Source organism: Schistocerca piceifrons, chromosome 5 (genome assembly GCF_021461385.2).
Source record: "Schistocerca piceifrons isolate TAMUIC-IGC-003096 chromosome 5, iqSchPice1.1, whole genome shotgun sequence".
Taxonomy (NCBI): Eukaryota; Metazoa; Arthropoda; class Insecta; order Orthoptera; family Acrididae; genus Schistocerca; species Schistocerca piceifrons.
The window spans coordinates 237,898,797-237,917,992 of record NC_060142.1 but is presented as its reverse complement, the minus strand read 5'-3'; the positions used below and the strand labels follow the sequence as shown (position 1 = coordinate 237,917,992).

Here is a 19,196-nt window from a genome sequence, read left to right as displayed (position 1 = left end):
GTTGAAGTAAACCACTGTGTTGCACTTCACGCTCAGCAATTGGTTGGTCAGGCTGCCTCTTGTCCACATTTTTGCAGTGACCATTAAGGACAGCATGTTAGTGGTCATGCTCATGCAGTATGTTGCACAGTGGTCGCATCTAAGTTGGTATACTACATGGCTACTTTCACAGGTGGCCCTGTCTTTAGTGGAGTAAGAAATGCTTGTGAAGGGGGTTGTGGAAGCAAGTATAGAACAGGTCTTCATCCAAATGTTTTACAGATGAGTGGAATAGGTATGGACAAGGATATTTCATAATTGGGTGGGTGGTAGAATACCATGATGTGAGGTGGTGGAAAGGATAGTACAGAGGATACTTCTCATTTCTGTATATGACAAGAGATAGTCAAATCCCTAGGGAGATGTGTGATTCAGTTGCTCCAATCCTGGTTAGTACCAAGTCACAAAGGGGGGACCCCTTTTCGCTGGTCTGTGGGTATAGCAGGTGGTTTGTGACTGGGGGACAAGGTGTGGGAGTCTGTTTCTGGACAAAGTGGGAAGGATAATTTCCGTCTGTGAAGGCAACAGCAAGGTCCTCAACGTATCTGGAGAGGGGTCATTCATCACTGCAGATGTGGCGAACAGGAGCAGCTGTGCTGTGTGGAAGGGACTCCTCAGTGTGGATTGAGTATCAGCTGTCAAAATATAAGTATTGTTAGTGGTTGGTACATTTGATGTGGAGAAAGACTCTGATGGAGCCATCCATGAAGTGGAGGTCGATATCAATGTAGGTGGCTTGCTGGGCTGAGGAGGACCAGATGACGTGACTGGGAGCTAAATTGTTGAGGTTCTAGAAGAATGAAGATGAGGATGCTCAATCCAGTTACTCCAACCTGTATCTTCCATTGTGTGTGTGTGTGTGTGTGTGTGTGTGTGTGTGTGTGTGTGTGTGTGTGTGTGTGTATTTTTTGTGACAGCCCAAGTAGGATTATCCCATGTTCATGGGTGTAATTAGCTATTCTCATTTGTTTTGTATGAAATTAATCTTGAATTTTTGCATATGTACATGCATGTGAGGGCACACTTGTAATTTTTTATCCATTCAGTGTAGGTGGCTGTATGATCTTCCCAAAACTTAATTAACATATATGTAATACTTTGGTGCTAAAAATTTCATCCCGATAGTAATACAGCTGCAAGCAAGTGAAAATGTAATAAATTTATATACTTACAACACATTCGTACAGTAATTTGTTAGGTATCTGGTCAGCTCAGATTTATCAGCTCAGCTGTGGAGTTGATAAGGAGAATGCAAGGACAAAATACACACACTCTATATATTACACTTACACTATACTAAAGGCAGTAGTTAGCCTTTAAAAGATATGTCATATACTTAATTCATGATGAGCAAATGCACATCTATATTTAAAACGAAAAGAAAACTGCATAATCAACATATTTAATATTTATCTGATTCCATAATATTTTTACATAGTTTACAACAGTGCCGTATTTTTACAGAAGTGCAAAGTTCTTACGCCTTTGAAGATAATCTTCAATAATAAATTAAAAGTCCAACTACTTCATTAAATTTGTGTCTGTACCACAGAAGCACAACAGCAATGTTGTTGTGTTTGGCAAATACATAGCATTCCACAGTGAAGGTCAAATCGGCACACATGTGCAACAATACTCTTAAAACACAATTGCCCAGGTTGCTTACCAGAAAACAACATAAGAAAGAGCTCTGTAGTCAATAGGAAGCACAATTCAGTTTAAACTAATGAGTTACATTGCACCTGTACAGCCTTTTCACATCTTGTCCAATCAGAAGAAGATAGTGTCTATTCTGAGGTTGTGCCATGTAAACTGCATTGCCATTCGAGATGGCCACATTCGCACATTTTCCCTGCTGGACGCACCTGAAAAACATTCACTGTATGCGCTGAATCATCAAATTTACAACTCACATGGAGATCTGCTATAAGGAAAGTGTAGAATTGGCTTCCCCAACGCCGACGTAGATACACAGAACGAGGATCCTCCCGCAGCACTGCTGCAATCGTTTCTGCTGTGGCTCCTGTCCCATCAGAACCAGTTTCTGCTGCTAAGCTCTCCAACTGAGCACGGGCTCTTTCACTGAAAGCTACGTTCAGTTCTGGAGTTGGTGAATGGGTGACCCACTGTGGAACACGCACTACATCCCTTGCAGCCATCCTTGAAACAGATACACAGGGGAAAAACAGATACTTGAATATTTCCATTAATCAGTGATACATGGCGGCAGGAGGGGGGAGGTGGCGATAGGAGGATGGGGCGATAGGGGGAGGGGGAGAAGGAGGAGGCGGCGAGAGGAGGAAGGAGATGGGGCAAGAGGAGGAGGGGAGGGAGAGCGAGAAGGCAAGAGGGGGAGCGAGAAGGCAAGAGGGAGAGGGAGCGAGAAGGCAAGAGGGAGAGGGAGCGAGAAGGCAAGAGGGAGAGGGAGCGAGAAGGCAAGAGGGGGAGCGAGAAGGCGAGAAGGCAAGAGGGGAAGGGGAGGGGGAACAAGCAGGCAAGAGGGGAAGGGGAGGGGGAGTGAGCAGGCAAGAGGGGAAGGGGAGGGGGAGTGAGCAGGCAAGAGGGGAAGGGGAGGGGGAGTGAGCAGGCAAGAGGGGAAGGGGAGGGGGAGCGAGCAGGCAAGAGGGGGAGGGGTGGGAGGGAAGGGATGAGAATTGGAGGGGGAGAGGAGAAGGGAGATAGGGATAGAGGAAGGGTGGGAGAGGAGAAGGGAGATAGGGATAGAGGAAGGGTGGGAGTGGAGAAGGGGAAAAGAGGGGGGGAGAGGAGGCAGTAAGGGAAAGCGTGAAGGAGGAGGCAGATGGAGATGAGAGGGAGATGGCAGAGAGAATGAGGAAGAGTGGGAGAGGGTAGGAAGGAGGGAGCGAGGGAGAGAAGAAGTGGGGTGAGAAAGAGAGAGGGGGAGAGAGGGAGAGTGAGTGTGTAATGCAGGCAAAATCATGTAAACAACAATCGGTAAGGCATGCTGAAGGCTCGGTTGCAGACTAACCAACTATGATTGGTTATGATGCATTTTTAAAAAATCTTAATGCCAACACCCAAGTCCTTCACAACCTGTCTTCCTTTCTAATCATTCTCAATTAATATCTTCTTTCTTCTCCAACGAAGTAAATTTTAAGTTACAAAAGTTATTTATAGCTGATCCTAATTTGTAAGTGTCTAATGTCAGCCCTTAGAAATTCACCTCTTGAAGATAAATATTTGCCAGAATATTTGTATTCTTTTCATACACACTTGCATACTTCAAACATGAGATGACCAATTACATGAATAGCAATGAATAAACAAATATTTTAGGGGGAAAAATAAGAATTTCATATATTTTTGAATGAATTTAATATGCCCTAAGTGCATTTACAAAGCACACCTTTTAATATAATCATATGTTGTAGGGAACAAGGCATCACTCTGGTGGTTCACATCACGACTGGTGCATATGAATATGGTAAGTACATTGACTGTCAGGATTTTGGATCTGGATGTCGCACTGCATAAGAAGTAGTAGTTAATAGGATAAAGGAAACTTATCTCCACAGCCCTAAAACAATGAGTATAAGAGGCAGCAGAGCACTGAACGTACCTAAAACTACGTTATGACATGTGTTATGTAGACAGCAGAAGGTGAAATCATGTTGTTTATAACTTGACACAGCTTTAGCAGGTGATTACAAAAGTCTATGGTTAAAACGTAGCACCACACTGCAAGATCATCTGTAAGAAGATTGATTCAGTGACACTAGTTTTTAGTGATGAAGCAACCTTTCATGCAGGTGCAAAGCTGAATGAAACATTCACAACAGAGGAGCATAAAATCTGCACTGTTATGTGGAACATGTGTGATTCCTGCAAAGTGAATGTTATGTGCTATAGTGAAGATGAAACTCTTCTTCACCGAACAGATAGTGCCAGGAGCTGTCAGAGCTGGACAAGCTTAAGGAATGGCTGTAATGATTTTACATCACAACAGAATTGTGCAGCACCATAGAGATGCCAAAGTGTTTTTAAAACATCTGCCACAGCAATGTACTGAACACAGGACAGCTGGTGGTCAAATGTTTTTAACCTGGTCGCCATGTTTGCCAGACCCAGTATTGCTATATCTTCATGTGATGATACGTTAAATATCAAGTCCATCTGTCCTGGAACTGAAGCAGCACATCCAAGCTGCCTTCCTAAACATCGCTGTTGACATGGTGCATGTGAGGGAAGATATTGACTATTGCATAAATGTCAAATGACAATGAATGGTACATACTGAACATTTGTGGAAAAACAGCCTTTCTAAACCTATATAAAAAGCTTCACGAATTACAATGCACAATAAAATAAAATTAATATACAACATCAACTGCACTCTTTTTATGATTTCTTTGCAATTCTGAAAATCATTTAAAACAGCCCAGAACTTGCAAAATAATTACATCCAAGATAATTACACCCACTGATGGAAAGTTCAGCCAACTGTCATTGCTGATTTTTCAAAAATATAGTGGCTAACACAACAGTTGTGTGTTGTGAACAGTGACTGCCTCACTAATGACAGTGATAAATTATTGTTTATATCAAGATGGAAATCGTCAAATTTGATAGCTCAATTGCAGACTGTAAGACAATGGTGTAGCATTTAGAATCTTTTCTAATAGATTCAAAATCAGAAAAATACTTGCACTAATGAAAATACTGGAAACACCTGCATTAATATGGCACTGTGCCAGTTTTGAAGGGAAAACTCTACCACTGTTTAAGCAGTGCAGCATTTCGTTCTGCTGATGGTGAAGAGGAACCAAATCTGCTTCCATGGCGTTCAGGGGAAAACTGTGGAGATGATGAGCTGACCATACTATGAAATTAGGAATACACACTCTCAAGCTATTCCATGATACGCATCAAATCATTGTACACTGGATTTTGAAAATGGTTCTGATGGCTTTTGCAATTGTGAGTTACAGACATAGGAAAACTACCAGTGTGGAATGTTTAGTGACTTGCATGAAACTGACAGATTACTGGCAGCAAACCACAAAGCCCATGAAAAAGGTCAGTTGTGTTTTTGGCATAGAAACTATATGAGATCAGTAATACCCCAACCAAAATAATCACAGTGCTTTGAACTGTGTGTTTGTTTACCTGCCAGCTGATTGAGAAGTATCTGCTGTTTCTTCTTCTCCATCTGGAGCCTCTCTCTCTCCCATTCGTGCTGTGGGAGCTGGAGCAGTTACCCCCTCGGCCACCATACGTTCAGTGTGTGATGGGAACACAACTGAAATACTGTCTGCAGCTCCTTCTGGTGCCACTAACGATGTATCTGCTTCACTTTCACAGCCTAAAACAAGCAAAAGGTGCTTAATAAAAATGGTTAACAGAGACTACATATATATTCTGAATGAAAGGGGTTTACCAACGTAAAAAAAAAAGGGGGAAAAGAAGTTTCAATGACTCACGCTAACGACATACGTAAGACTTGTTAAATACTTGTACAACAAACTCTGACTATAATGACAATTTCGATGGTAAATCAATTTACTCGTAAAAAAAGACTTTTATTATCATACAGACTTCATAATGTTTCATATTTGTTAATTAAATGTTGAAAGTATTAACTATGAAATGTAATTCTGTGGAAAATTACATAACTACAGTAATGTTGCAGTAGTCTTCAGTTAGAGATTGCGCTCCATGTCAGGCTATCCTATACATGTTTCTTCATCACAGCAATCTGCACATATTCAGACTGCTTACAGTTGTCTAATCTTGCTTCCTCTCTACAATTTTTATCCCCACACTCAGTAACATAGTTTTTTTTTTTTTTTTTTTTTTTAATTATGAATTTGGCCAGCTATGGACCGCATACAACTTAAGACTTATGGTGTTTCTTTTTCTTCCGTTCTTCCCAGTACTACTTCATTTTCTCGCCAACTGCTCGTCTCTGCTCATCTGTCCACACTCTCTTGGGTCGAGGTTTTGGTGCATCTTCTTCATAGTTTGCGTTTTCTATAAGTAGCCTAAAGTTATTCCTGTCACGTATTATTTCTTCTGTAGCACCTATTTTGTTGGCGTCTTTCTTTACTGCTTCTATCCATCCTACGGTGTTTTTCAGCTTACTAACGTAATTAGAAATTTTCTTTGTAATTCGTGTTTCTTCCATTCTTTTTAAATGTCCATAAAATTTTAGCCGTCTCTTCCTCATTGTCTCTGTGATCTTTTCTGTATTTTTGTATAGGTCTTCATTTCTCCTTTTAATCCACCTGTTTTCCTTGTTTTTCTCAGGACCTAGAATTTTTCTTAATATTTTTCTCTCTCTTTTTTCTAGTTCTCTTAATTCGCCTTTCTTATTTAATGTTAGGCACTCTGATCCATATGTTGCTTGTGTCCTAATAACTGAATTATAATGTTTAATCTTTGCTTGTATGGATATTGATTTCTTATTGTAGTAGTTTTGTGTTAATTTATATGCAAATTCCAACTTTTTTATTCTTTCTTTATTTGTTGTGTTATCCAGTCCATTGGCTTGGATCCACTCCCCCAGGTATTTGAATCTATCAACTCTTTTAATTTTTCCATACTTTGTTTTCATAAACTTTTCTGTATTATGTTTGTGTTCTATATACTTGGTTTTTTCATAGGATATTTTTAGCCCAGTCTTTTCAGCAATCTCGTGTAACATATCAAGCATAACTGTTGCGTCTGTTCGGTTTTCATTTATCAATGCCATATCATCCGCAAAGGCTAAACATTTTACTTCAAATTCGTTCTTTCCTTGGCCCATGCTTATACCCTTTGTGCCTCTGTTTTTTAATGTGTTTTCCCATGTTTTTACTACTTTATCTAAAACCAAGTTAAAGAGAATTGGGGACAGTCCGTCACCTTGCCGAACTCCTGTTTTGATTTTGAATGGTTCAGAAATTTCGCCTTGAAACTTAATTCTTGATGTTGTATCTGTGAGCGTTTGTTCAACAAGTCTTCTGGTGTTTTCATCTATCCCTGATTCATAAAGTATCTGGAATAGTGTTTGTCTGTCAACTGAGTCGTAGGCCTTCTTGAAGTCTATGAAAGTACCTACTGTATTTTTATTTTGTATAGCTCTCACTCTCAAAACTGTTTTTAAATTAAGAATCTGTTCTGCACATGATCTACCTTTTCTAAATCCTGCTTGATAATCTCCTATATTAGGTCCTGCTTGTTCCTCTATTCTATTTAAAAGTGCTTTAGAAAGTATTTTGTATGTCACTGGTAACAAGGATATGCCCCTGTAGTTGTTGGTGTCTGTTTTATCTCCTTTTTTATGGAGAGGGCGGATCAATGCTTGTTTCCAGTCACTGGGTATGATTCCTTCTGTCCAAATGTCTTTAATTACTTTGTGAATTTTCTGACATGCGGATAAGCCCCCTAGTTTCCACATTTCTGCCACTATCCCATCCTCACCTGGTGCTTTGTTATTCTTCAATGCTTCGATAATCTTTTCTATTTCTTCTACTGTAGGTGGTTCCGACGGTGGATTTTCATGTTGTGGTTTTTGAAATTGTAACCTGTCATTAGGCTCCTCACAATTTAATAGATTTTCAAAGTATTCAGCTAAGATTTGGCAGTTCTCTTTATTGCTTAAAACTATTTTTCCATTTTTATCTTTAAAATGTAAACTTGGTGACTGGAATCCTGTTAAAACTTCTCTGAAAGTCTTATAGAAGTTTCTAGTGTTGTTCCTTTTGAAATCAGAATCCATTTCTTCTAATCTGTCTTTGTCATATTTTCTTCTCACTGATCTGATGATTTTTGCTGTCTTTTTCCTTTCTTCCTTAAACTCTTCCCAGTATTCGTGTTTCTTATTGCTGTTCCATTTTTTCCATGCCTTTAGTCGATTGTCAATTGCTTCATCACACAGCTCATTCCACCATCTGTGTTTTGGTATTCTTCGTGGCTGTCCCATTTCTTTAACTGACTCTATCATTGTTTCTTTAATTTCTTCCCAATTATCCATTTTTCTTGTGTTTAGTATATGACAGAATTTGTCCTGCTTTTGCAGGAGAAATTTAGTGTTTACTCTTGGAAATCTTCTTGGTTTTGGTTTAGGTTTGTTTGGTTGGAACATGGTCTTTATTTCCGTCAGATAATGATCTGAGTCTATGTTTAGGCCCTTCCTCACTCTGACATCCAAGATTTCCTTGTAGTTGCAAGTCGTTATTGCCACATGGTCCAACTGATATTCACCTTGATTTGGATTAGGTGATACCCACGTTTTTTTCTTTCTTGCAAGTTTCCTGAAACATGTCGACATTAATTTTAGATTAAACTGTCTACAAAAATCTATAAGTCTTTCCCCATTTCTGTTGGTTCTTGCATGTGCTGGATAATCTCCAACTACTGATTTAAATTTTATTTCTTTGCCAACTTGTGCATTAAAGTCTCCCACTAAAATTTTTATATGTTCTTTTGGTAATATGGATGTTTCGTGTTCAAGCATTTCCCAGAAATCTTCCACTTTGTCAACATTTGTTCTGTTATGTTGGTTAATAGGTGCATGTGCATTTATAATAGTGTAGCGTTTATTGCCTGACTTGAACGTCAGAAAAGAAATTCGTTCTGATGGGGAGCTAAAATTAGTTATTGATTCCGTAAGTTGCTGTTTGACCATAAATGCGGTCCCTAATATAGTCGTATTATTGGAATTTTTAATGGCTGGTTTTCCTTTGTAGATCCTGTATCCACCTGATTCAAATGCATTTTCATCCAGATACCGTGTTTCTTGAAGAGCTAATATAAGTATGTTGCGTTGATTGAGAGCGTCCGTTAGGTGTTTTAGTTTTCCAACTTTCATAAGTGTGTTGATATTCAGAGTCCCCAGTAGATGTTTTTTCTTGGGTCTTATCTTTGAAGAAGTAACATAGTTATATATTCCTTGATGGTCATAATGTGCCTGGTCAGTCAACCCCTTATTTTAGCAGAGTTGTACGATATTACTGCTTGCTCTATGTATAGATTGAGTAACACAGATGACAGGCTACAACTCTGTCATAATCAGTTCTCTATTACTGCATCCCTTTCCCATGTTCTGCAGTACTGTTTGACATTAACTCCAAATAAATAAATAAGAAATAGGTGTGAATTTGTAAGCAACTATCTGACACATGAGAAGAGTAGGGTAAAATACTGCCCTAGAAAGATAAACACACAGACATTACTCCATCTGAAAGTTTTATTGAAATGTACACACTATTACAGAGTAAAAATCTGATTCTAACATTAAAATGCAGTTTCATTCTAGCTCTACGATATATTGCATTATTAAAGAAACAATACATGTAGATTAAGCATAATTTTTTTAATTTACATTTTACAATCTGCATTTACTTATGAAACTTCATTATTGTAGCTTATGGTACTAACTGTTTACTCAGCAGTAAAAAAAAGGCTATCGAATGTAAATTCACTAAAAAGCTCAGATACATAAAGGGCTACATTTTACACAATATACTGAGATGCTTCACGCAAGGGAATGTCTTCTACTGATGTAAGCACACCATCCTGTGTCAACTACTTTAAGTTCTTGCTTTATCTCCACTTTCTTCAGTTTGTTTATTTAACTTCCTTCACTAGGTATTCTTCACTGTGATTGTAAAAAAGAGTAAAACTAGTGCCTATTCTGCATAAGATGAGAGAGCACTTAATTGATTAACTAAGTCAGAGATAGTCTTTAACAATGGTGTGGCAGTCTCTTTTTTTATGCTTATCATTGTACAACAAATTGGTAGCTACATTTCTTGTAGAAATGTAGCTTTCTCCTTCTGTTGTTCAGTTCAGGGGCTTGGGTTATAAAAGACATGCACAACATGCGATTATCAATGCAGCTTACTGCAACAGGGCTTAAGACAGTTTCCTACACACATTTGTAATCTTCCTCTTCAAAAAGCCGGTCCAAAAGTAACCTTTCAAGCGTCTAAGTGTATACATCCTCCATAAGTTTCTGTTGCAAATGAGAGAAACCTTTTTGCTGTACATGTTTTATCATATTCAGAAATCGAATCAAATTTCAGGTTTTAGAGCATATTTGCAATTGATAAATAATATTTCAAACTTCTTACATGTAATCTTTTAAGTTTCTTGAAAATGTATGTCTTAAAATAATGTCAACATGCTAGAGTAAGGTTTCTCAGCGACGATCAATTTTGGCACACAACAATTTCATTTGAAGTAGTGAAATTATGAGACAGAAGAGCTGGTCAGTTTTTACCGTCAGAAGCAAAATCCTTAGTACTGCTAACGTACACCTATAAAGGTAGAAGGAATTATACTAGCTTTCAGAACTATTAGTTTCTTCCTCAGGGAGAAAAAAGGGTTCAGCTGGGGAAGGTTGGTTAAAAAGTAAGGGCAGGTCACTCAGACCCAAGGAAAGAGACCCACCAATTGTGAGGACAAGAAGAGAGAAAGATGGAGCGGAGGTGTCACAGAGAGAAGGTCCCATATTGTACACTGGTAAGTAGTGTGCCAGCTTCAGTCCAGAGATGATGAGGAAGTGGGATACATGTAGTGCTTACAATTACCAGCTGGTCGGATCAACAGCAAGGTGCAACCTAACGTTCTCACCACACAAAGTCTGCCAGAGTACCTAGTAAATCTCTGACCCAATGTTCCAATCCCTCGTCATACAAGAGTGCAATGCTGATACCATTACTAAATCCCTTTACAAGTAGAAACAAATGACAACTGTTAGTTTATACATCGCCTGCAGTTCCAGGCAGAATCACACTTGTCATTCATATTGCATCATCATTGGTGGCAGTTTACATACAAACAGGTAGTGGTCTTGGTAAGATGGCTCCAAAGCTTTACACAATTGGCTTCCGCACAGAAAGATGAGTTCTGTAGTGCCCAGGGCAGTGAAAACAAATGTGGATTGTTTGTTGTGGCACAAGGTACCATATTCTTCCAGAGGTGCACAACAAATAGAGCTGTTGTGCAGACACATGTGACAGACGAAAAAACGAACTTACCTGGCAACTGCAGAGGCTTGCCATACACAAAGCTGCAGCGGATGTAATCTGTTTTGTTAGCTGAAACGCACTACCCAATTGCAAGTCAAGTCATACATACTCTCTGCTGTCTGATCTTGTACGGGTAAAACTTTTGTCAGTCACCATCAGACAGTAGCAGAAATTGCGAGAAATAGGTAGCAGGCCGATGAGATGCTCTTGTAGGTGTGCAAAATTGTCTCTGGGAGTAACCAAGTTCAAGAGTGGTTCCTTTATACGATGTGTCACTTTTCATTTCTGGCAAGGGATATTCCTGCATCCATGAGCAACAGACTTTCTCCACAGCAGGCCATAGAAGGACAGTGCTGCTGGTGCCCTCATACAGCATGGATACCTGGACAGCTTAGTCCACGCAAAGACTTGAATCTGCAGCAGTGTAGTGATGCAGGTATGTACAGCTGTAGCTGGCATGTTGCTTTGTCACTATACACAATTATATCAGCACCTGGCAGTGGCATGCATGCAAATGAGTGGCCTTGTCCTTCAATTCTGTGTTGTTCTGCACTGTTGGCTGCTAACTGAAATCAACTGGTTGACTTTGGATGGTGTTAGCAACGACATTTTCGGCTCCAACATTGTACTAAATGTTGTGAAATGGGCAATGAAATTTCTGGGAGCTATGAAAATATGAATGTCAGGGGGCAAAAGCTGGTATATATGGTGAGGGTGAGGCCTTCAATCATAAACCTGAAATATTTTACAGCCTCAAAGGCAGCCGCGAGTTCTGTACAAGAAATTGGCCAAGAATACAGTTTTTCTTTTAGCTTCTTAGAGAACACTGCTGCAGAACTACACTCACAGAACATGCCAAAGCATTTGAGAAGACTTCCATACGGGCTTCAGTAGCACGACATTCAAGTGCTGTAATCCACGCCAGGCTTGCTTGTCATGCTTCAAATGCCTTCTGTAGATCATTATTCCACATCAGCGGAAATGGACGATGCACTGTCAGGCCAGCTAGGATTGCTTGGATTTCATTATCATGAGATATAAAGCAGGGAAAGACATTTATCATGCCTATGTATTGGCAAAGCTCTTGCACTGTCATCAGGACCAAATACATCCTCAGAATGGCAAACTGATCTGGAGGTGGGTATATGGCAGTGGCAGATATCGTGAGTCTGTTGAACGTCACTTCAATAGTGAGGATAAATAATTTGGTGAGATTCATTAGTATTTCATAGTCAACGAAGTGGCAGAAAGCTTTTTGAAAACGTGAGAATTCACACTTTTTGTATATCCTCTGGGAACTGGGATTTGTTTATAAGCCTTGTCAAGCTCCAATATGAAAAAATCTGTACAAAAAGTAAGAGGACACTCGGACTCTCCAACTGGCTTCTTTGCCACCAAATGCAGTGGTGATGTCCATACGTTTTCCAACAAATGTGCTGGGCTTACATGATCCATTGTGTTGAACACTGGCATGCAAATCTGACGTTTGTTTGGCCCGTGGTTCTGAGATCTAGAGAAGAGAGAAGGGCTAGCTGTAATCATTATAGGGTGTACTGTTGAATGACATAGGGTGTATGCCACACCCATTGGCCACATAATTGGCAGTACTTCCATCACCAGTTGCAAGAGTGGAGACAGATCTGTAATGAAATGCACAGTTGGAATTTGCTGGTTGATCATTCTTAATGAAGTTCTTACATCCAGGATGCACCTATTTTAAACGTCAAATATGAGGTCAACAGAAAACCCTATTGGATTAGATTGGTTGGGTTATATTAGCTACAATAAATTAACACTTGAAAGCTCTCAGTAAGCCTAATTTCAGATTTAATATCACCCCACTGTAGGTTGCTACAGCAGAATTGTTTCTTGTAACAAGATTAAAGTTGCTGTGTGGTCTCCATTGTCTTGGGAGTGCTTTTGGGAACATACTTATGTTGGACCTTGTGTCAACTAGACACTACAGCGTGACCACCTACAGGCATCACAGTTGACTGGGTCACTGTTGCTGGCAAGCTGTTGCAGCCACAACACGTCTCTATGTCTCTCTTATATGATGCGATGCTCATGTTAAACACCTATGTAGATGCAACCTCTGAAAGGCTGCCGATAGTTTCTCTAATCTTGTTTAACTCCAGTTCATGTGTCACTGGGTTGTCAGTGCATTTCTGGTAAGCATGACATCCATATGGAATGCAGGAATTCATGCGGCACTTCAGAACACCACCAACATGTGGAGGAACTGAGATAGTTTTCTCACGGTGGCTATTCAAATTCGGAAAAAATAAAACCCTGAGAATTCCAGGTATGGGGAGGAAGATGGTGTCGTAAGAAGCTCCGATAAATTAATGGTGAGTGTGCAGGAGGGATGGAGCATACCACCAAAATAAAATGACTTTTCTTTCCTCTGAGTTGAGATATACTACCATGAGGCAGTAGTTTAACCACAGTATTTAAACATTAATAATTTATGTGAAATAATATTCATGAGCCCAAGAGATGAATACACTAAGCAGATTCAGAAGGATGTAGGTTGCAGTAGGTACTGGGAGATGAAAAAGCTTGCACAGGATAGAGTAGCATGGAGAGCTGCATCAAACCAGTCTCAGGACTGAAGACCACACCAACAACAACAACAACAACAACATTCATATAATTACCACACTTTGAAACACCAAGTATTTTAAAATTTGTGATTTACAGAACTCAATAAAACTAAATTCCAATGCAAGGTTAAAAACATAGTATTCCCTGAGATTATATGAAATTCCCTGAGATTTTCCTAATTTTTCCAGGTATAATGTAATTCCCAAAATACCAGGTTTTCCAGAAGAATTGCTGAACTGTTTCTGCCTCCCAGCTCCTTCTCATACAGCAGTAGTTGCTGTGACCGTAGCATGTGTGTGTGTATGTGTGTGTGTGAGAGAGAGAGAGAGAGAGAGAGAGAGAGAGAGAGAGATAACCATTGCTGATCATTTCTTTCAGCCACTTTTATCTTTTATCAGTTTGTCGCTGATGGTTTCATGATTACAATTCAAATTTTAAGTGTCACAATGGGGTTATATTTCATGCCAACAGCAATGAAATTGCTGGACATATGAACAATATAGAGTAAGCCCAGAGTGGTGATACAGTATTTTACCGACTATTTTAAGCAATTTTTTTTACAAAATATCATTTTTACCATTTTTATTACTGAACTGCAAAGCTAGACTATCATGCTGCACTTCTTGAAAGATTTAACAATAATGTCTTCTCTCACTCTAGGCCATGACTGTTTTATCCACTGACACACTTGTTTGATTGTAGGTCATTTTAAAGCTCCCTTTGGCTTAAATTCATGTTGCGTTTAATCTCTCATCCATTTGTTCCATTCCTCTCTCATACACACTTTAAATGGTTTATTTATCAAGACATCAAGAGATTGCAATTGTGAAGTAAATCCACCTGGAATAACAGCAAGCTCTGTATTTCCCTGTCTCAATTTCTCTTTCAAAGAATTTTTCATACAATACTAAACTGATCTAGGTCAAGAAAAGAACTTTTCTTCAATAAAGCACCTTTCCTTCTCTCCCATACTCTGTTAATCCTTAATTTCAAACCAGCTTCATCCATCCAACTCTTGCCATGTACACGAACACCATCACCTGGTGGTATTTCAGAAGTTTTTGATATTATTTAGCTCCTGAAAATGAGTGTTGGATTAAGTTTAGTACCATCAGCACTACATGAAAAGACAACAGTGTAGAGCATTTGTTCTTGTCCACTTGTTTTTGTTTAGTTACAGTTTTAGCACCTTTCATGGCAACAGTTCTGTTACTCGGCACATCAAATGTGAGAGGAGTTTCATCCATATTCACTATTTGACTTAGTTTCACATTGGTTTTCCTACAATGTTGAATAATGAAGCAATGGAAACATAATATTTTCTCTTCATACTTTTGAGACTTTTCTGAGATATTTTGGTTCTGGTTCACAGGCTCAGTCCATGATGTTTCATAAACCTGTAGTACTAATCAACACCAGCCTGAAAATCTGATAAGTTCCACTGCAGCACTAACATACAAGCATCTTTTTTTTTTTATTAATTCCACTGCCATTTTGACAGTGTCCTTGAATCCATTTCAATACATCATCTTCTAAGTTTGGCCATTTTGCATTCAGTTCTCTACCTACCTACACCTCTACCTACTCATTTCCTTCAGTTCTTCTTTACTAGCCCACCAATCACAAAACACTGTTTTCATAATTCTTTTATATTCAAATTTATATTTCCAACACAGTGATACATCCTTTTAACAGCAAGTGCATTTTCCGTAAGAAATTCACAAAGGTGTTTTCTACTGAAAAAAACAGCAATTGCTACAGATTTTGCATCATTACATAGGCCAAACTGCAACTGACTTCAAGTGCTTTGTACCACTCAACGTATAAACTACCTTAACAATGTACGTTCTTTGGCCTATTATCAAAAACAACTCACAACAACTGATAATCAACAAAGCTTTTCAGACAACATTTCATATATGAAGCTTCAATGCTTCACCAAAACCATACGTTAATACTTAAATCGCGATAGCGTGGCATAGAGTCTATATAACAACATTCATTTTCTTTTGTGCTCGATCGCAGCACCTCAAAGCATGACTGCAAAATGCAAGCAACCCCTCACTGGCAAATCCAAATTACACATCCATTGTTGCCTTCTTCACTGTGCCTGCATTTTTCTTTCTCATATCTGCACATAAATTCCAGCAAACCCAGGCACAGTAGATGCTCTTTACTCTACTACTAATTACAGTCACGTTTTTTACATGCGCATATTTGTTGGTCTAGTAAAAGGAAAGTGAGACCTGTTGTTATACTTAATAGCAACCTGTACCAATTCTAACATTACTCCAACTGTGATTCTGGCTAAAATACTTCTCATCACAAGATATTCATTGTAGTATGAGAGTAATGTAGTTTTTGGAGTGGAATACTTAGCTTTGAACCATCGAATCGCCTCCGCCAATGAGTCCATTAGGGGATGTATACTGCAGATTTGCCTGGATTTCAGACGTATTGAAAACTTGGATGTTGAAATAATATTTTCCAACACAGTGATACATCCTTTTAACAGCAGGTGCATTTTCCGTAAGAAATTCACAAAGGTGTATTCTACTGAAAAAACAGCAATTGCTACAGATTTTGCATCATTACATAGGCCAAACTGCACCTGACTTCAAGTGCTTTGTACCACTCAATGTATAAACTACCTTAACAATGTACGTTCTTTGGCCTATTATCAAAAACAATTACATTTACTGATTTACAGTGAAAAGTTAATGAGTTACAACAGACTGTTAGTATGGTTTTAAAGACCATAAATGATGATTCATTCTGAATACATTTCTAAATATCATTCTTTTGACTTTTGTGCTGCAATTTGGCTATGAATTTACAGTAACAATATCTATCACATAATCGTTAGTTACAGCTTGATTTCAGGTTGGATTTTATTCTTAACATTAATTGAGGTACCAGTACAAAATGCCAAAGAGAATTTCAAGTTAAAGTTCTGAATGATAATTTCGTAGTATCAAAGTCACTGAAAATCAATAGTGTTTATGTCAGAATGTTTGAGAATCATTAATGAAAAGGTTAATTACAACTGATCTAATTGGTTTCTCCTTACTGATATGATATATAAAGTGCACAAGTCATGTTAAATACATCACATGACTGATAAATGTTCCAACAGTCTGTTTTTTAGGTAAGTTGAAATTGATGAACTTTGCTAATTAATTACTGATTTAATTACAACTTGGATATTTCTCCTAACTTTTCTACGGGAATGTTATAATGCAATCATGAGAATGAAATTATAAATTTTGCTGAAATTTATGACAGTATGTTAATTCAAAACATCAGGTTTTCTAACTAAGTATAACTTTCTGTTAATTACAGTTAAATGATCTGAAATAATGTTAATGATGTTGATTTGGTATACAAGTGAACCACACAGTTTTGCTGTTAAGAAATTAAGAAAAACCATACTTTCTAACTTGTCCATTACATATCGTGGATCAGGTAATACACAACCTGCTAAACTTTTACTGATATTGAAGCATTCATTAAATACCATTTAACTAGTCTTATTACACACTACACTCTCCATCCCAGATAATATGCTGCATCCTCCCTACCAAAAAGTCCTCAATTCAGTCACAAATTTCACTTGACACCCTCTATGATCGTACTTCTGATAATAAGGGTAGGTGCGGTACTGAGTCAAATTCTTTTCAGAAATCAAGAAATACTGCATCTAACTGACTGCCTTGATCCAAGGCTTCCAGTATGTCATGTGAGAAAAGTGAGTTGGGTTTCACATGATTGATGTTTTCAGAATCCATACTGGTTGTCAAGGAGGAGGTCATTCTGTTCAACACCTCAATACGCTTGAGCTCAGAATATGTTCTAAGATTCTACAACAAACTGATGTCAAGGATACTGGACAGTAGTTTTGTGTATCACTTCTACTACCCTTGTAGATGGGTGTGACCTGTCCTTTTCTCAAGAATTGGGCATGGTTTTTTGTTCAAGGGATCCATGATCGATTATAGTCAGAAGAGGGCTAATTCAGCTGCAAATTCAGTGCAGAATCTGACAAGGATTCCACCGGGCACTGGAGCTTTGTACAATTTTAATGAATCAACTGCTTCTCAACACCACTCACAACGCTAATACTTATTTCACTCATCTTTTCGATAGTACGACGATTAAATTGGGGCATTTTCTTTGGTTTGCCTTTGTAAAGGAACAGTTAAAAACAGAGTTAACCATTCCAGCTTTTGGTTTGCTACCCTCAATTTCGGTTCCTATCTCATTCGCTAGGGACTGGTGCCACTAACAGCCTTTACATATGACCAGAATTTTTTTGGGTTTTGTGAAAGATCATTTGATAATATTCTGCTATGGTAGTCATTGAAGGCTTTACACATTGATCTCCCGACAGCCAAATGCATTTAATTCAATACCTTGGATCTATAGCCCTATGCTTTGTTTTACACCTATTATGAAGTAATCTCTGTTTCTTTAGAAGTTTCTTTACAGCAACTGTATACCATGAAGTGTCCCTTAACTTGGACAACACTGGCTAGGCCAGCTAGTCAAATTAACATGCAGTGATGTGAACAGTTGCAGTTACGACATAAAAAGACACAAGCACAGAAACAATACAGCTTCAATGTCATTTAATTTTTAAAAAGAATGAAATAATATTTGGCAAAACTCTGACAATAGCGCACGCTTCTTAGAGGGCCAGAGGGAAAGCAAGGCATGCTCTCATTCTTAGTTATCTTAGCATTGTAATTAACAACAGCAGGGATGAAAAACCCTAACTTAAAAACAGGGTAGTATTTCTGAGCAAGATATGTATGACACAAAAGTGTACTGCAGGGATTTCACTGTATAGCTAAATATTGAAGCTACTGAATGTTTTAACTTACAAAGAGTCATCCGGTAATCTCTCAATTCCTTCATACATGAATTCAAGAAAAACATTTTAGTACTAGAGCAGTCATCTGCTACATCGATAACAAGTTGATCAACAACAAAATCCATGAAGCCAAACAAACACACCATTTTCTCCTCCTCTTTCATGATGTGCTGTTATGTATCCTGCCAGCATTCAACAGTGACACCTGCCACAGCTTTATGCACTAGTTCCAGAAAGTCTGGCAGCTTAAATTCTCTTATTTCTCACAACAAATCCCTTAACTTGGCTCAAGACCAGTTCTGTTGGGTTCACGTCACAGTGGTACAGTGGCAACTGTAAAAAGGCAGCATTTGAATGGTGTGCTCAGTGCTGTGAAAATGATGCTTATCACTCTGGCTCATATGAGTCCACATCTGTGTTATAAAATGATGGACATGCCCAAATAAAGAATACTTAATTTTCATTTTTGCCCTAAAAATTTAATCTGTAATGTTTTCTAAACTTAAACAACCTTTATTAATACGGTAATTAAGAATTTATATCCACAATGAAAACTAGAACTTTGTGTGCAATACGTAATTTCAAACAAGAAAAAGTAGATTTTTAATTAAAATAATGATTAGTTATGTGTTAGTTAGCATATGTTCGATGAATTTTAAATTTAAAACATGCAGGTACCCTCGATAAACAGATTAATTTTG

General features: G+C 38.4%; 1 protein-coding gene across 1 annotated transcript in view; it reads right to left on the bottom strand.

Annotated features, from left to right (window-relative positions):
• Nucleotides 1-1,432: 1,432 nt before the first annotated feature.
• The window catches only part of LOC124798510 (tRNA (adenine(37)-N6)-methyltransferase), a 102,933-nt gene continuing 85,169 nt past the window's right edge, over nucleotides 1,433-19,196 (bottom strand). Inside the window, exons 5-6 of the mRNA XM_047261949.1 lie at nucleotides 5,167-5,362; nucleotides 1,433-2,199 (exon numbers count right to left, since the gene is read on the bottom strand). Coding sequence (XP_047117905.1) covers nucleotides 1,827-2,199; nucleotides 5,167-5,362 — 569 coding nt within the window. The 3' untranslated portion in view covers nucleotides 1,433-1,826. The remainder of the gene's footprint in view (nucleotides 2,200-5,166; nucleotides 5,363-19,196) is intronic.